The sequence below is a fragment of the Plectropomus leopardus genome, chromosome 2 (assembly GCF_026936395.1).
Source record: "Plectropomus leopardus strain MGB_pleo_1.0 chromosome 2, ASM2693639v1, whole genome shotgun sequence".
Taxonomy (NCBI): Eukaryota; Metazoa; Chordata; class Actinopteri; order Perciformes; family Serranidae; genus Plectropomus; species Plectropomus leopardus.
This window is the reverse complement of record NC_142177.1, coordinates 22349226-22365932: the sequence shown is the minus strand read 5'-3', so window position 1 is coordinate 22365932 and position 16707 is coordinate 22349226. Positions and strand designations below refer to the sequence as shown.

General features: G+C 39.5%; 1 protein-coding gene across 2 annotated transcripts in view; it reads left to right on the top strand.

Moving 5' to 3' along the window:
* eya2 (EYA transcriptional coactivator and phosphatase 2) overlaps positions 1-16707 on the top strand; it is a 36616-nt gene that overhangs the window by 11448 nt on the left and 8461 nt on the right. Inside the window, exons 2-10 of one of the 2 annotated variants that reach the window (XM_042495232.2) lie at positions 2372-2451; positions 3010-3051; positions 3609-3729; positions 4944-5060; positions 9784-9860; positions 10082-10265; positions 10978-11114; positions 11239-11322; positions 14956-15045. In XM_042495232.2, the coding sequence (XP_042351166.1) occupies positions 3627-3729; positions 4944-5060; positions 9784-9860; positions 10082-10265; positions 10978-11114; positions 11239-11322; positions 14956-15045 (792 nt within the window). In that variant the 5' untranslated portion in view covers positions 2372-2451; positions 3010-3051; positions 3609-3626. Of the gene's footprint in view, positions 1-2371; positions 2452-3009; positions 3052-3603; positions 3730-4943; positions 5061-9783; positions 9861-10081; positions 10266-10977; positions 11115-11238; positions 11323-14955; positions 15046-16707 lie in introns of both variants that reach the window. The other variant, XM_042495222.2, reaches the window with a different exon arrangement.

Here is a 16707-nt window from a genome sequence, read left to right as displayed (position 1 = left end):
AGTGCTTTTACTCTACATGTCACATTCACCCACTCAAGGCCACCATACATTGTGCTACCTGCTACAAAGGAACCAGTCACACACACTCACACACTGATAAGGCAACCATCGAGTGCAATGTCGGGTTCAGTATCTTGCACTAGGATACTTCAAAATGTGGACTGGAGGAGCCTGGGATTGAACCGCCAACCTTATGAGTAATGGATTATTCCCAGAAAAATTGCTCAATGGTGCATGAAGCCAAAATTTTTCCACAAGTTAAAATGATTTGATCATGCAGCTCTTCTAGACTTTCAAAATGCTATCCGATTAAACAGACTCAAACCTGATACTTAGGGCTGGGCGATATGGCTTTAAAATAATATTGTGATATTTTAAGGCTGTATTGCGATACACAATACGTATCTCGATATTTTTTAAATGTCATTTAAACTAATTTTAACTACTAAAATATTAAATTATTAAATGAACTGCATTTCCAGTAAAGTTAAATGAAGTAGCTACTGTCATATAATAAAGTTGAATACACCACTGTTCTAATAACATTTCATAAAATATGGTAATTAGGAAGTTACATGCCTCACCTGCTGACACTACTTCCACTACCACTCACTAAGTTAGACTATTATCACATGAAACGTGATGATTAATTGACTTAGCTGGAAACAAACTAACAGCTCTCCACTTCATATATTATTAGTATTGCATTAGTATGCAAACCACAGTAGTGCTCCATGGTCACAAAATGCAACTAAATATTCACAGTCTGGAGCTCTGCAAAAGCCCTGCTTTGTGTGTGTTTGTGAGTGTATGTGAGAGAGAGAGAGCCATAGAAAAGAGCAAAGGACCTGAAAAATCGATGGCTAATAAAAATGATTTGACAATTTATACTTGATGTTTGCGGTATAGTCTTTATATATCACATGTGGAACAAGCTGTGATGCCTTGATTATCCTTTATATATTGCCAACTCCTACCAGTATGAAGCTGGTCTTTTCTGTTGGGTTTATGGTGCTAACAAAAGTGGCTCCACTGATTTATAGACATCTACTTCCCAATGTAAGTCTTTGGGACAAAATGCCTCATGGCATCACATGACGGACCTGGACGGTGTAGTTCGACTTTTGACCACTATTTAAAATTGGCTTTAAAGCCTGGTACTTGGCCTTGAGAACTTCTGATGTGTTTACTGGATTGCAGCATTTTTCATGTTGCATTTGTTTGTGTGTTTTTTGCTTTGCTTAATTTCTGTATTAGCAACGTGTTTGCTGTATTTGTTTTGGCCTCCTGCTGCATGTTGTTTTGTTATTGCAGCACATTCCTGTTGTATTTATTTTGGATTTCTGTATGTTTTTGAATTGGCATCGTTTTTGAAGCTATAGCACGTTTCTACTAATTGAAATGTTTTTAAATGTTGTAGCGCATTTGCCTTGTCGGTCACCATAGAGCGCCTTCCCCGAACTGCGGAACAACTTTGAAAGCATTGATGCTATTGAATTAATATTTCCCTTCATGCCAAATAAGAAAATGTCCAAAAGTACAGGGTGAAAAGTGTCCAAATACGGTGTTTAGTAGATTACTTTTTTTCCCTAAAGTTTCCCTGTACAACATTTGATGGTACCTTGTGTGATTTAGCTTCAGGATCTGCTGTCACACCGACTGACCTCATTCAGCTCCTGGCTCAGATTAATTCATGTGGCATTGACCTTTTGATCTCCAGTTTACCAAGCCAAGACCTCCCCTTCCCTCTTTCCCTTTTCACCATTTTCTCTCTCATTGGATTTTTCTTTCATTACCTTTGTTAATGGGGACCTAAAACAACCAGCAAAGTACAATGAAAAAAAGAAAGAAAGAGCAACTTCAGTGAAAACTGTATTGCAAAATCTATCCTGTCTCATCCTGTCTTAGCTCTGTTGTCTAATCACTCAATGTGTGAAGAATTTCGCTGGACTGAGAATCTCAATTTGGACTGAAGCCTTGTTCTGGTCTTTCTTTCCTTGTTTATTTCCCCAAGGTAGCTGTACACACACAGTTTGCATGGCAGCGGTGCAAAACAGCACACTGAGTCAGCATGAGTGAGGCATTTTGTAATCTTTTTTCCCTAGAAACAATGTTACCTGTCAGGTTCCTGCAACTCATCATTGGACTGTCAGAGTCTCTAATGACCTTGCTCTTCACATCAATGCCACATTCATCTTGTTCTCTCTTCTTCTGTCTATCCTTTTCACCTCTTGAACTGTGTGCACAGAGTTAATATCCTTCCCCCTCCCTATCCTCCTCATCCTGCTGCAACAGGGCCCGGGGCACGTCGCCATGTGTCAGTCACCTGCATACCTGTCCTGATGGTGTGGGTTTGCTATTGTTTCCACAGGAGAGTTGACGGCTCAAGAGGAACCTGACTTACAACAGTGTGACGGGATAGAGAGGATAAAGCTCTCTCTACAGAGCAAGGTGAGAGGGCAAAACTACAAAGGAAACTGAGTGAAGTGCTTTAGATGAAAAGTGTCTCTTTGCTTGCCAGAGTCACTGCAAGCATCCAGTCTGCATGTAAAATGAACAAATCGATAATTCACTCTTAAACTAAATCACAGCATGGTGATAAAACTAGTCATCAGGACTGCAGTGTACACTTTTAGTGAAACTAAAATTTTATGTTGCCGTCCTGTTCAGGACTCCCTGGAAGATGAGATCTTGTATCACAATGGAATAAATACAGTGAAATCTTTGTGGCACATCATACATCTTATACAAGAACTGCATTTTTTTTTTATTAAATGAATTAATTTATTCTTATTCTTATTACATTTTTGTTGTAGTTGGAGTTCATCCTTTTGCATCACAAAATTTCTCTGGAACTGCACAAAGATTATCAGGGAATTATGATGAAAAATATAATTTAATGAATATGAATATGAGAATGAATATGAACTTTTAGCATTTCTAAAGCTCATTTGTTCATTTCCTGACTGGTTTCAGTGTTAATTTTCTTTTTTTCCCCCTCATTTATAGGGCTTCTTATTATTCATTTCCAACTCATTGTACCTACTGCAGGTGAGTTTTTCATGACATTTGTCACTAAATCAATAAATGGAACTGCATTCATTTTTTTGTCATGCATTGCAACATATGTCATTGTGTTTAGCATTACAACAATAAAAGCTATAGCTACTTATACACTAATAATATGTTTGCTTTTAAATAACAAGGAAACTGTGACATCCTTTAAAATCATTGGGATTTAGTCTTAAACTGTGTGATGTGAATTATTAACTTATTTTATTTTACCAAGAACTGTAAGGTTTTGCTTTTCCTTAAATTAAGTCCAATTAAGTGTTTTTTGGTTGTTTTTTTTTGTAGTTTTTTTCTAAATAATTTTCACGCTAGAAAAAAAAATTAAACTGTCTATTCAGGTTTTACCTAGGTGTATGCATCCCAGCAGAGTTCAGCTTTAGTCTGGAAAAAAAAGATGTGTTTGCATATTTTGTTATGTTTACCATGTTCCTCCTCACACTCTAACCGTTCTAACCATGTTCTATTGTAATAGAAAAAGAGAACTAGAACTTGTCAATAAAAGATTTCCTCATTATTTCTTCCTGTTGTAAGACCAGCTGACGGGGAGCAGTGTCATGGCTGCGTATGGACAGACTCAGTACAGTCCCGCCCTCCAGCCTGCAGGGCCATACACACCCTACACTCACCACTCGCAGGGCTACAGCATGCCATCTTACAGTGAGTACAAACAAACATGCTTTTATAAATTACTATTGAAGTAAATTATTTTGATAATCCTCTCAAAAATGTTTGTGATGTGAAGCATTAGACACTGCAAGTTAGTTCTTTCTTTTTCTCTAAAGTGCTGACTTTCTTTCTTTTTATAATGGAAGCAACAAGACACAATGGCAATATAGGACACTAGCAACTAATTCAGCTGCAATACAACGCAACATCATTACAAAACATGGGCGGAGACACGAGGAATGAGAAAGATGACTTTGTACTATTGCACTGTGCTACAAAGGCAGACTTGCAAGTGCTATACACACACATGCTGTTGTTAGGAAAAATACATGACTGTGGAGGACGTTGATCAGATCTAAAATTAATTGTCATTCATCATATTGACTGTAGATATAACCCTATTAATACATAGCAAAGGAAAGGTAAAGTGTCACCATACAGTTTGAGTGGCCCAGTGTTGTGTACCTCTCCTCAAGAACCACTTGCACATGCATTGCACGCTGCATGTTTTAGTTCTCTTCCTGCTGTAAGTTATAACAACTTTATAATGAGTTGATTGATATCATTTGGATCTGCTGTGTTGGAAAAAGAAGAAAACTAAAACATGCAGGACAAGTGGTAGTCTAGGAGAGGTTTGGGAAATGCTGGATTAGCCTGTCAGTTGTTATATTTCAGTGTTAATATTGTTCCCCATTTTTATTTTCATTACCATGCAGACCTAACAACAGTGCTGGTGCCATTTTTGGCACTTTTTTTGAATTTAGGACAGGGTCTGTGCCATCCCAGGTTTCATAACTTGGGAAATCCCTAAGTCAGGAAAGCTCTGTAATTGAAAAATTCCTAGATTTTTTTCCTAAATGCAATCAGGAAACATGTCTAAGTAATATCAGAAAGCCTAAATGTCATCCTAAACTGAGATAAGATTTCAGACTTTTTGTAACAAGGAGCCTGATACAACATATTAAGCATAGCAGGCAGGTATGCACAATCATAGGCTAGTATACTCTCAGGGCATCTAATTAACTTGCAAGCAAAGACATAAATTGTTCTATTTTAGTTTTTATTTTATTTTAGCTTACCAATCAGAAAAGAGCTCTCTGCAAAGTTATTGTTCATTGCTAGTAATTGTAGTGGAAATGCAGACTTTTTTTTATGAAAAAACAAATGAATCCTACACCCCTTTGACTGCATCTTTCTATTTTTAGACATTAAAACAGAAGATGGCCTGAGTCACTCTCCAGGACAGACGGGAATACTGGGCTACCCAAACTTCAGCGGCACTCCTCCCAGTCAGAGCCTCTACAGCTACTCACACACACACGGTTAGTCTGAAACACTGTATGTACTGAATGGACACACTCTCGCACTCAAACCATATTTCAACCTCACTGGAAGGAGCATCCATCCTTGCTCAAATCTTTTACTCCTTTTTTGTTCTCCTACTCTCCTCTTTCCCTCTTTTCCTCTCGTTCTCTCTGCCACACCTGTTCTCCATTAGCTGCGGTCTGGACTCCTGGCGTCAAAAGTCTCCCCACCCCTCCTCTTTTCTCGGGGTCAGGCCCCCTTTCTCCACTCAGACCAACAACACAGCATGCAAGCATTTGTGTTTGTTAAGAGAGAAAGAGAGACAGTGAGAAAACACAAAGACAAAGAGAAGATGAAAAAAAAGAAAAAAACATAAATAACAGAGAGAGCCAGAGATGAGCAGAGGGTCTCTGCTGAAAAACAAAAACTCACATTAAAAGTGTGCAGCTCTCTGCCCACACACAGCAGTATGTGTGTGTGTGTGTGTGTGTGTGTGTGTGTGTGTGTATATCTGTGCTGTACACATTCCTCAGTTGTCCGGCGCCCAAAGCATGACTTGCTCAGTGCGACTTTATGGCTTTGAAAGCAGCGCGAAATTGACCTTATGTGTGAGAGGAGGGAGGTTAAGGTGCATTATACGGAGGGGAGAGTAGGTTTACTGTTGCAGACTGGGGGATGACCCTGTTTCCACTGTATGGATGAGACAAAGGAGAGACAGCACAGGGTTAAACTGATGAGGTTTGGTGCGGCATACTGTATATCAGTTATTTTATAAGTACTAAAAAACAGGGTTCCCGCTGTCATGGAAAACCTGCAAGAGTCATTGAATTTCACATCTAAGTTTCCAGGCCTGGAGAAGCCTGGAATTAGAAAAGAGCATGAAAAGTTATGGAAAAGTCGTGCAATTTTGTTGTGTGTAGTAAAAGTAATTTTTACAGTAATCTTCTGGGGATAACCTTCCACTTTATGTAACATCACAACATTTTTTTTTTTCCTGGAAATTAGATGTTGACATACTGTAAAATATCCGTTGACTTAGGGCCGCAAGATATATCATTTCAGTAATGACACTGTGATGGGCAATAGTCGCATCAGATGACGTGCAATGCAAAAAGTTATGTCTGTGTGTACAAAAGTACCATAATCACGCCGGCAAGTGCTGCAGACACAGTAAAGCCCATGCTTTTCCAAAATGGTCATTTTTAATATGGGTCCTTGAAAAGCCAGGGAAAAGTTTTGATTATTTTTCTTTTTTAACACTGGTGCCATTAACAACCACTGGGTAATGTTAGCCATGTGATGCTACCAGTTAGCCCTATCAATATTTGTGTGCAAGCAAACTCTCATCAGCACAGAGCTCGCACTCCTGCATCTGTAGTGTCATGATAAACAGAGAGAGTGAGTCAAAGAGTGTCAAGAATTCAAAACACTTTATGCAGCTCTATAATGAAATAAAAATTTTACTCATTTTGAATAGTAAAAAGAATTGGAAAAGTAATGTTTGGATCAGAGCCCAAAGAATGGAGTTTACATCAGCCCTAAAAGTTAAAAAAATGAGACTCAAGTTTTACTATCAGTATTGCTAACCATAAGAGATGTCTGAGTTGATAAGTAGTAGAGCATGAGTAGTAGTAACCCCTGTCTCTGTTCCATCAGTTTTTCAACCGTTCCTACACAACTGTAGTTTTCCATTTCACTTCCTCTCTACAGAGAGACTATTCAGATGTCAGACATTATACGGGAATGTAAATATTCATGCAAACACACTTATGATGAAACTTCTTACAAACTGCTGATCCCGCAATGACTGTCGATCCAACAAACTGTTTTTTTTTAACAGAGTGTAGTTTGAGTTTGAAAGACATTGTTCCCAAACAAAACAAATTTGTTTGAATATTTTTATGCATAAATCATTAACTGCAAACTTCAAACGGTAATAAACCGCCACAACAACCAAATGTTTGTAGGATTTCAGAATGTTTCCATGTCATCCATTATACTGTACACAATACACAAGCACGCAAACACAGACACACACACACACACACACACACACACACACACACCACAAGATGCAGTCAAAACACGTACTGTACACTGTGCGTACAACTGAAACCAAATGGGGAGTATGGGAGCCTTTTTGTGTTTACTCGAAAGACCTCCTGTATTTTTCCTTTAGTCGCTTTGAAGATTGTTGTGATGTCCGGGGAGGTTGCAGTGTGGTTCTTCCATTGAGTCATTTTTCTCCTGTTTGTCATGCACTGCAGAGTGCAGAAGAAGAAATGGGGAGCAAGGGGGAGCAGTAGTGGACTGAGGAAATAATGGAAGATACACTTGAGGAAGTGGATCTGTAAAAATGTTTCAGGATACAGTCAGAAAAGACAAGTACATTTTTTTTTTTTTTTTTTTAATCTCCAAAGGCCAATTTGATGTACAGCTAACAATCAGAATAACACAGGGTAGGTCCTTCAACAAAAAAAACTTCCAAACCTTTTCCTCACAGTACTGAAATGAGTAATTACTGTACCTTCCTACTGCACATAATAAAAACCACCCATTCAATAAACAGTACAGTTGGAAACAAAGCAACGGTGATAGACCTTTTCAATAGCTCCTCTAATTGAAATCCACACAATAATCTCTACAAGCAACTGTCAAGAAATGACATGTCAATACTAGCCCCTTTTACGTCACCGGTGTCAAACAATACTGGTAATTTAGAGCTGCCTGTTAACCTATACTGTATGGCTTTGGATTGTGCGAGCAGCACTGCAAGGATACGCACACAGGCGGCAGGTGCTGCCAAGTTTTTACTTACCTTGTTCAACATCTCAAAATTTAGTGGATGAATTGGCACAAGGCCCTATTCAGAAATGTATGTACTAATTTACTTCAAGTGTCACCATGATGTTGAAATGTAGGGGTTTTGACTGAAATGTTTTGACAACTGTGGGAGAGGTTGCCATGATATCTGGCTCAGATATTCATGTTCCCCTCAGGATGAATCATGATTAAATGGTTGCCCTCACTTTTTCATCTTATGCCATTATCAAGCTAAAACTTAAGTTTGTCCAACACTTAAAATGGGAACCAATATAAAGATGGACGGTGCGTCTCCACTTTCTCTCTCTCTACAAAAAAAGCCAAAATAACACAGGTTCACAATTATATAATATCACAATTGCAACCAACGCCATACATTTTTATATAGAGTCTATGTTGGAAACCGACAACTTTTCTACTTCCCCAAGCATTTCCAAATAGTATTATTGTTCGCCCCACCATCACAAAACCATTAGATCTCTTTCCGTTTTCCTCAGAGCCAAGCAACAACTATCACACTTCCAACAGCTACGTCGGATGTTCAATTGTCCGCCGTTCTCCCTACTGGAATCTGTAACTGCAAAGAACTAACATTAATACTCTTTGGCAACAGGGGATAACTACAAGAAGCTACCGGTAAAAACATAAGCACCTTCCTCTTCCTGTCTTGGTTGCGTAATGGTTGACACACTTCCTTTGGTGCCATGGCATTGTTCCAAAGGCCCATAATTTTAACAACAAGTACAAGCCAGTCAGAGGCAGAGAAGGGCAGTTTATTCCTGTGCCATAGTCAGAAGATCCAGTTTTGTCATTTTATTTAATAATTAGTCATATGCCTCTGTTTGGTTGTCAGAGAGACAGCCGTTTGGAACAATGGGCGTTTGTTTTCAGGATAACAATCTGTCATACAAATGGGCTTTCGGTCCAATAAGACATTTTTCAGACTATTGAGGCTTCAAATGTATGACCTGTTGAAACAATGGGCAGTCTCCTTTTCGGTGTGCAGTAAATCGAGCCATTATTTTTCTGGGAAGACTGTGAAAGCAAGGCTTACAGGGAACCAATCTAAACGTGGAATGTGTCATATCACAGCCATTAAATTGTGCAATCAGCATTTACTTTAAAATGAGAAGTTAAAGCAAATAAAAGTCTATTTCCATTTAAAGTGTATGGCCAGATACGCATCAACCCAAGCTGCACTTTGTTTTAAAGGTTAATCAGCAAATGTTAGCATTGAACTAAACACATTAAACTAAGATGGTGAATATGGCAAACATTATACCTGCTAATCATCAGCATGTTGTGCCACTGAGCCTGCATACAACCTCTTAACTGTTAGCTGTCTTGTTTAAACTTCAACACATGGTCAGTAATCACTCCGTCTGTTCACTGATGCTCCTCTACCGCTGCAACATTCGTAACCTTTTGAGATATCTAGCCAACTGACGAACAGAAGGAATGCAAATTAGAAATGCTGGAGGTGGTGGTGATAAGATTACAAGAAAAATAATAAGACAAACAAACAGCACAGACAGACCTGACAGAAAGATGCAGGGTGAGGCAGCGTTACTGTCAAACGAAATTGCTTGGAGGAAGAAACTCCTGCCTTGGCTTGATTAGACTGAGAAGATTACCAGCGCAACAGCAGCAGCCGACTTTCCCACCTGTATTGTTATGTCAAACATAAATCTTTCTATCAGCTCCTGCAGCACTTAGCTGTCACTGAGGGAGGGGGCAAAGTTTGCTGCTCATTACTACATTTTACGCAGTTTCACAGATCAGATTGGATGTTGTGAAATTATATCTGACGTTAATTCAGCAATACAAGATGTAACGCAGTCAAATCCATTACTGGTTTTTAATTGTGTCTTGGATGAATTATTTATTACCTGAAACTTTGTCCTCACATCATTTCAGGTGGTGGTATATCATCTGGAATTTTTCAAGGCACCCACGCAATCTCCAGTTCAACCCCGTTCAACTCGACCCAACAAGTAAGTGATGTAAACAACTTTTTTACTGCCAAGACATCTGAAGAGTTTCCACACTAACATACAGAAAAATATAAATCTTAATTTACAGCAATCTTGTCAAAGAAAATCTTATTTCAGCTACTGTCTTAACTGTGCGTTATCCATAATACTGTGGACTATCTTACTGTAGGATGATTTTGGATTGTTAAATGATAACAAAATCACTCTTTACATTTCCACAGGAGTTTTCAGCATACTCAAGCTACAGTCAGAGTCAGTACTCTCCGTATTATAACTCACATCACTACAACAGCCCCTACTTAACCAGCAGTAACATCAGCCCAGCTGCCATCACAGCTCCATTAGCCTATCAGCATCCAGAGCACCCCGTCATGCTGCCCAACCACAGCCCAGAGTCACACACAGGTAAGGAGTGGCGAAGCACCAGCTATGCTTTTTGTTTGAGTCTTGATGATGTGTAAAGGTATACAATGTTGGATACAAACCATGGTCTCGTAGACTTGTACAGAAGTAATCCCAATCAATCATAAATTATGATCCACTGGAAGAGTGTGGTGGTGTATTGAGACGCTCTGCCTGTATTTTATTATTTTGGGACGTTTGTGGGCATGTACCCAGCGCTCACGTAATGTCAGGACTTTAATAAAAACGTAGCAACAAGGTGCCAATCTGCAAGTAACAGGCACTCAAGAGACATACCGGCAATATATATAAAGTGAGGATGAATGCAAAACAAGAGTAAATCTGGGGTTAGCTCTTACTTTCACGTTTAATGACTTGGGTGTTAATACTAACAGACAATTAAATGGGAATTTCAAGGATTTAGTCATGCGCCTCTATAATGATGGGTGACTTTTAAGAGATAGATTTAAAAATTAAAAATAAAAACTGTAAGAGTGGCAGTGACTGAGATGTACTAACTTTAAGTCCCTAGTATGGATCCAAACAAAACTGGATCCTTCACATGCCATCATGCAACTCAATAGAATCTTTTTTATTCTCCATGACTAGTAAAGTGAATTTTTAAAAAAGGGTCCCTTGAAACATTCTTTTGAGTGTGAATCTTGAAAAAGGTTGGTTTATAGAGACTGATTATTGTTTTACGTGTGTGTTCTAGGAGAGTACCACCCGCCGCCCAGCCCCCCCACACCAGGTAAAGAGGAGGGGGTCCCTGCACGAAGGGGGTCAGATGGGAAGCTGAGAGGGAGAAAAAGAGTCAGTGACCCCGCTCCACCTCTGGACTCTGATATAGAGGTAAACACACACTCACACGGTGTTGAAAATTATCAGTATTTCTCTACAATATTTATCTTTCTCTCTCTCTCACACACATAAACTTTCATGAGGTTAACATTACATGTCTGTTATTTCACTGCAGCGTGTGTTTATCTGGGACCTGGATGAAACCATCATCATTTTCCATTCGCTCCTCACGGGAACCTTCTCCTCACGATTTGGCAAGGTATGCTGATACGACCCCTCCCCGTCATTTACTGTAAGACGTACGTGCTGTAGCTCATCACACTTTGACTATGACAGTAAATCACATGCCACAGTTTGGCAAAAAACCGTCAAGGCAACAAATTAATCTCAGTCAAATCACCCTTTGTGTCAGAGATAGAGTGCTTATTTGACTAACAGTGGAAGGTTTAACCGCCAGAGTCGAGTCTGTGACCTTTTGGTCTCTTCTTTGAGCATTTTCACACGCTGGCTGATTTGCCTTTCTGCCCTCTTGTTTCTTTTCATAATGCACCGGGGTTGTTTAGCTACCCGAGCATCCTGCTGCGTGACTGACAGCCGGTGGGACCTTTACATAACAGACAGGCAGCTGACGAGGGGCGGACAGTGGTGCGTTTCTTAGTTTTGGCCGGGAATGTGTGTTTTGAATTCTCACGGTCCCCCTGCGGGTTGACACAAGGCTGATGGGAGTTTGAAAGCAGCGTTTCTGATCGGTTCAGCCCCCGGCAGGCCATGCATGCCGTTGTTTCTTTTTCTTTCTTTTCTGCCACGGAGGGGGGGAGAGGAAGAAACAACGAGAGAGAGAGAGAGAAAGAGCGCAAGAGTGGATGTGTTGAAATGTGACTCATGTGCCAAAAATTCCTGATTCCTTCCACCACCCAAACACCCCGCTGCTCAGGCTCAGTTGGACAGACTCTGACATCAAAACTCAGACATGCAGCGGAGGAATTGAATGAGTGACAGCGGAAAAACAGATTAACAATCCAAAGCGTCAAGACAGCTTACAAGATAGCAATGCTTTTTTCCCCAATTTGCAGCCAACACTTACAACAATAGTACATTTTTTTCTGGCATAAAAAAATGCCCACTTTGTGTCCTGCTTTCTGTTGACTTTTAACAGCCCAGGCTCTTCCCATTAGGGTCAGCCTATTAAACTCTTATCATAAACAAATGTTTGGGACCTATAATTGAAGGCAAGTCTGGGCCCGGCGTGCAGGAAAGACAAATGGGTGTGTTGAAAGACAGTTGTTTTCACCAGCTTGGTGAGCCAGAGGTGAGGGGAGATCCACATGAGGAGCTGATTCCCTCCCCTGTAACAGCTCTTCCATTATCCCATCTATCATACGGCACCCTTCTCTAGTGTGTTTTCAATATCAAACATCCTGTATACGAGTAAAGGTGAATGATTTAGGTGTTTTTTTTTCCTTCCTTGTCTTTTTGTCTGTATAGAGCAGCCCTTGTTTTTTTAATTATAGATCATTATTTCAATTATTAGACAAGCAGAACAATCCCTTAAGCCTTTTAATCCCTCCTTCTTCAACCTTTCCATTTATCTCTTCCTCTTCTGTCCAGTGTTTCTCAATCCTCCTGCTCGTCATTCGCTCCTTGTCATCCTCCCTCTCCTCCTACTGAACCTTTTCCACCCTTCATCCTCAATTACCTTTTTCCCCTCACACCTTTTTTTAGGAGGGGTGTTTTATAATTGTCATCATTTACTGTGCTTGTGTCATCAAGCCCGTCTCTACCATTTCGAGCCAGGAGACAGCTCTGCTTCTCATTTCCCGATGCACTAATCTAACGTTCACCTTTGGCTGACACCTCTCTGCTTCTCCTGTCGCGCTGCCAAAGACAAGCCTACGTTGCCATCAAAACAATACGCTGTGCATACATACACACACCTGCTTTTGTAGTCTGGAAAAGCAACACACCCAAGCTGTTTGTCAGCCTGTATGTCCACACATGATCTATGTGTTTCTGTGGGGGATGATTTATAATTTTCTTATTAGAAATAAAACTGAAGTTGGTGTAATGCAACACGTGCATATTTGTTTGGGGTTTTTCCACTGCAAGAAGAAGAACAACAGGGGAGGAGAGGTGGTGTGATGTGAGGTGTCACACTGTTGTGCATATGTATTTTTCTCATCATTCGAGTCATTGTCATTCATTCAGTCCAATCGTTTACATGACAATCTAATTTAAAATTTAAAAATAACTGAAACTTGCTTGTAACACTAGCAGCTTTGGATGTTTGTCTGACTGTCAGTCTACATATTTGATCCAGACTGAAATAGCAAATATTGGATGGATTAGCATAAAAAAAACAAAACATTTATGTCCCCCACAAGGGTAATTTCAATCATTTTGTCAAACCCTTTGCTTTTCATCTAGTGAAAAGTCCTCCAACTGGACAGGAATGTGATATACAAGCTGTCAAAATGGCAGTCGGCCTTCAAAATTTTCTGTCATTGTATAAAAAAAAAAAACTTCAACGCAGTCGGGATGTAGGGGGGGGTGTGCAGCCTAAAGAGTTTGGGAACCGGTGCTTTAGGAGAATAACTGAATGTTAATGTCATAAATGTTTCTAAGATGCCCAGCAGGAAAGTCCATCCCACAGCCTTCGCCTTCAATATTTTCAAACCATAACAGGACATATTTATTGGACATTCAAACAATGGTCCTGTACATTACCAGTTTATGTACACACTGCATTCAACAACTAAAAACTGAAAATAATAAGTCAACTAAATCTAAAAATAAGCCAATGCTGACTCTTAGGGACACAAACCACAGTCTCCTGGGTAAAAGTCCAGTGTTTGACTCATACATTGAGTATGACTTCTCTCCCTCAGTGGACTTGTCCCTTACCTGACTGTCTGGTATCAACTTTGTGAGCTTTTCCCTGCAGATGTACCCATCTAATCACAGAGAATTTTCAAGAACTATTATCCCCCAACTCATCTTTACATGGATAATTCGGTAAAAAAAAAACTTCCAAAAGTACTTAAACTGTTTATTAAGCCTTGAGATGATTAAATGAGTTTGAGGTTAATAAAAAGGTGTTCCTAATAATTTAATTTAATAGTCATTAATAGACCGAAATAATTAAATTGAATGAGTCTGTGCATTATTTACTGCAAGATTCAGGAAAAAGATTTGAGAAATATGGGGGGAATCTGTGTACTAGATGAAGAGAGGAGAAATAAATTTGTCAGAAAAACGTTAGTGATGATAAGAATCAGCCGAGAGATTAAGTCTCGCCCCTCCCTGAAACCTGTTTGTGTCAATCCAGTTAATGAGTTTACGGAGGAAGTGAAAGAAAAGTTGTTTAGAGAGACAAGCAGGCGACTGCTCTGACAAGGCAAGAACGAAGACAAGAGTAATGATGTTCAGTAATCTAATTTAACTGATTATTCTGAATACCAAACCTCTTAGGCCATCAATCTTAGCTTGAGCTCATGGTTTTATTATTAATTCAATAATTAATGAGGGCGGAGCCCCTGACATTATAGATAGATGTTGTATTGACGTCATTCTTAGGAACTAGGTCAAGCCACAAGTTTTCTTTCACGTAAATGTGTTAAAATGTGTGAGACAAGATAAGAGTCTGTGCCTGAGGGGAAATTAGTTATGACAGTATATGTACACTGAAAATGCCTCAGGACATGCAGCACATGACATGCCAAGACACGAATTTAATTAATAGGAAATAAATTGTGTCGCAGTTGTGGTTCAAGAAAATTTAAAACCTCATTTGTGATTAGCTCCAAATAACAGATGAAGAAGCGTACACAGACACGTACTAAATATTATTAATTCTTGGGTTGTTTGTGTGTCCTTCTGTCTGTGTGTGCATCAGGATTCCTCAAAGGCAGTGTCTCTTGGTTTGTGGATGGAGGAGATGATCTTTAACCTGGCCGACTCGAGACTCTTCTTCAATGATTTGGAGGTGAGTTATTAGATTTGAGTGATATCTGCCTCATAAAAAATGTGTGTGTGTGTGTGTGTGTGTGTGTGTGTGTGTGTTTAGAAATTGCAGAATTAAATTTTGTTGTGTTAACTTTTGTCCCTTTAGCAACCGTTTTTGTCACATTTGCTTAAACTGTCTCTACATCCAGACAGTAATACAGATAATTGAGAAAGGAATCAGGTTCCTCTGCCTCTGTGCAGTGTTTCTAATGGTATTTATAAGACTTGACTGGAGCATACCAAAAACAACCGACTACAGCAGAGGTAGCTCTAAAATCGCTGTTAATCAAGTCAATCACTGCTCGTGAACAATGCTGATCAAATATGAGTCAAGATTCTGTTATTGCATTGCCTATTTCTCACCTACAATGTGTTCAGAAACATATTTTAGTGTACTTTTAGCAGTAGAATTTCTAGCCAAGGCCAAAAGGAAGAACTTCCTTCTGACTGGACTAACTTTCTCATTTTACAGCTGAAAAGCTGACAGTTTGACCACAGTTCACGAGCTCGATTGACATGATTGACAGCTGCGTTAGAGAGTCCTCGGCTCCGGTTGTTTTTTTTTTTTTCTTTTGCACTGGGCTGGATTCAAGCAAATACTGTTGCAAACAGTAAGAAGGGAAATGTGATTTTTTTTCACAGATTATCTGTGTCATGTCCTACTGTCTGGATGTACTGAATGTTTTAGCAAATATGACAAAAAGTTATTTTTGTAAATTCTTTTAACAACTGTAGCATTAAAACATTATCTTGGACATTACACTTCACAAACCTTACCACTGACTTATTTCATATACCCACTGCAGCACTCTGCATCTCCTTTTTTGAAGATTTTTTTTTTTTTTAACTTAGATTCGTTTCCAGTAAGATGGAAAATAGCAGCAGTGAGGACATATCCAAAAGAGTATAAGCTGGCATACCAGAAAACCTTCCCTGCAACTGCCTTCAGTGGCAAGAGGTTTGACATTTAGGTGCTGTTTTCTTACCTGGCATAAAGCACAGTGGCAGTCATTGTAGAAACCCCCTCACACAACTGCTATCCTGTATTAATTCTTACTACAGCATTTTCCAAACAATTTGCCCTCCTCACTTGAGCAGAAATATTAAAAGGAAGGGTTGTTAACTGCTGGCATAAGTGCTCTTACAGTGAGACCTAACCTGCTGCCTAAAAGTCCACTAAAGTTAACATGGACATTGGTAGAACTTTAAAAAACGATGACTCCTCAAAAGAAAATAAAAAAACTCTAAGTGGTCATTAAAATGCAGTTTTACTACCTGCTAGTGACTGAAAAGTTAATTTGTTTTTCCTCTCGAATTCCTTGGCCTTGTTCTGACAAAGAAAAAAGATTAGAGAGGGACAGAGAGAGACAGAACAAGTACACTTTGTGCTGTAATTATAGGTGTGTGTCGGAGCATCCAAGAGGAAAATTAGTAAAATGGGAGGAGGAACAGTCAAGAGGAGGGAAAGGAGCCAACAAAGCCATTTGCAAACCCGGTTCTTATCCCCTCTTTTGTTGTCAGGGCTCAGTAAATCTCTAAAGCAGCAGGCCGCAGCCCACTGACAACTCCAGTTAAATCTTGAGGTACAATTATCTTGTCCCTCCAATGTCAGGAGCTACATCAGTCGCTAGGAGTGTTATCG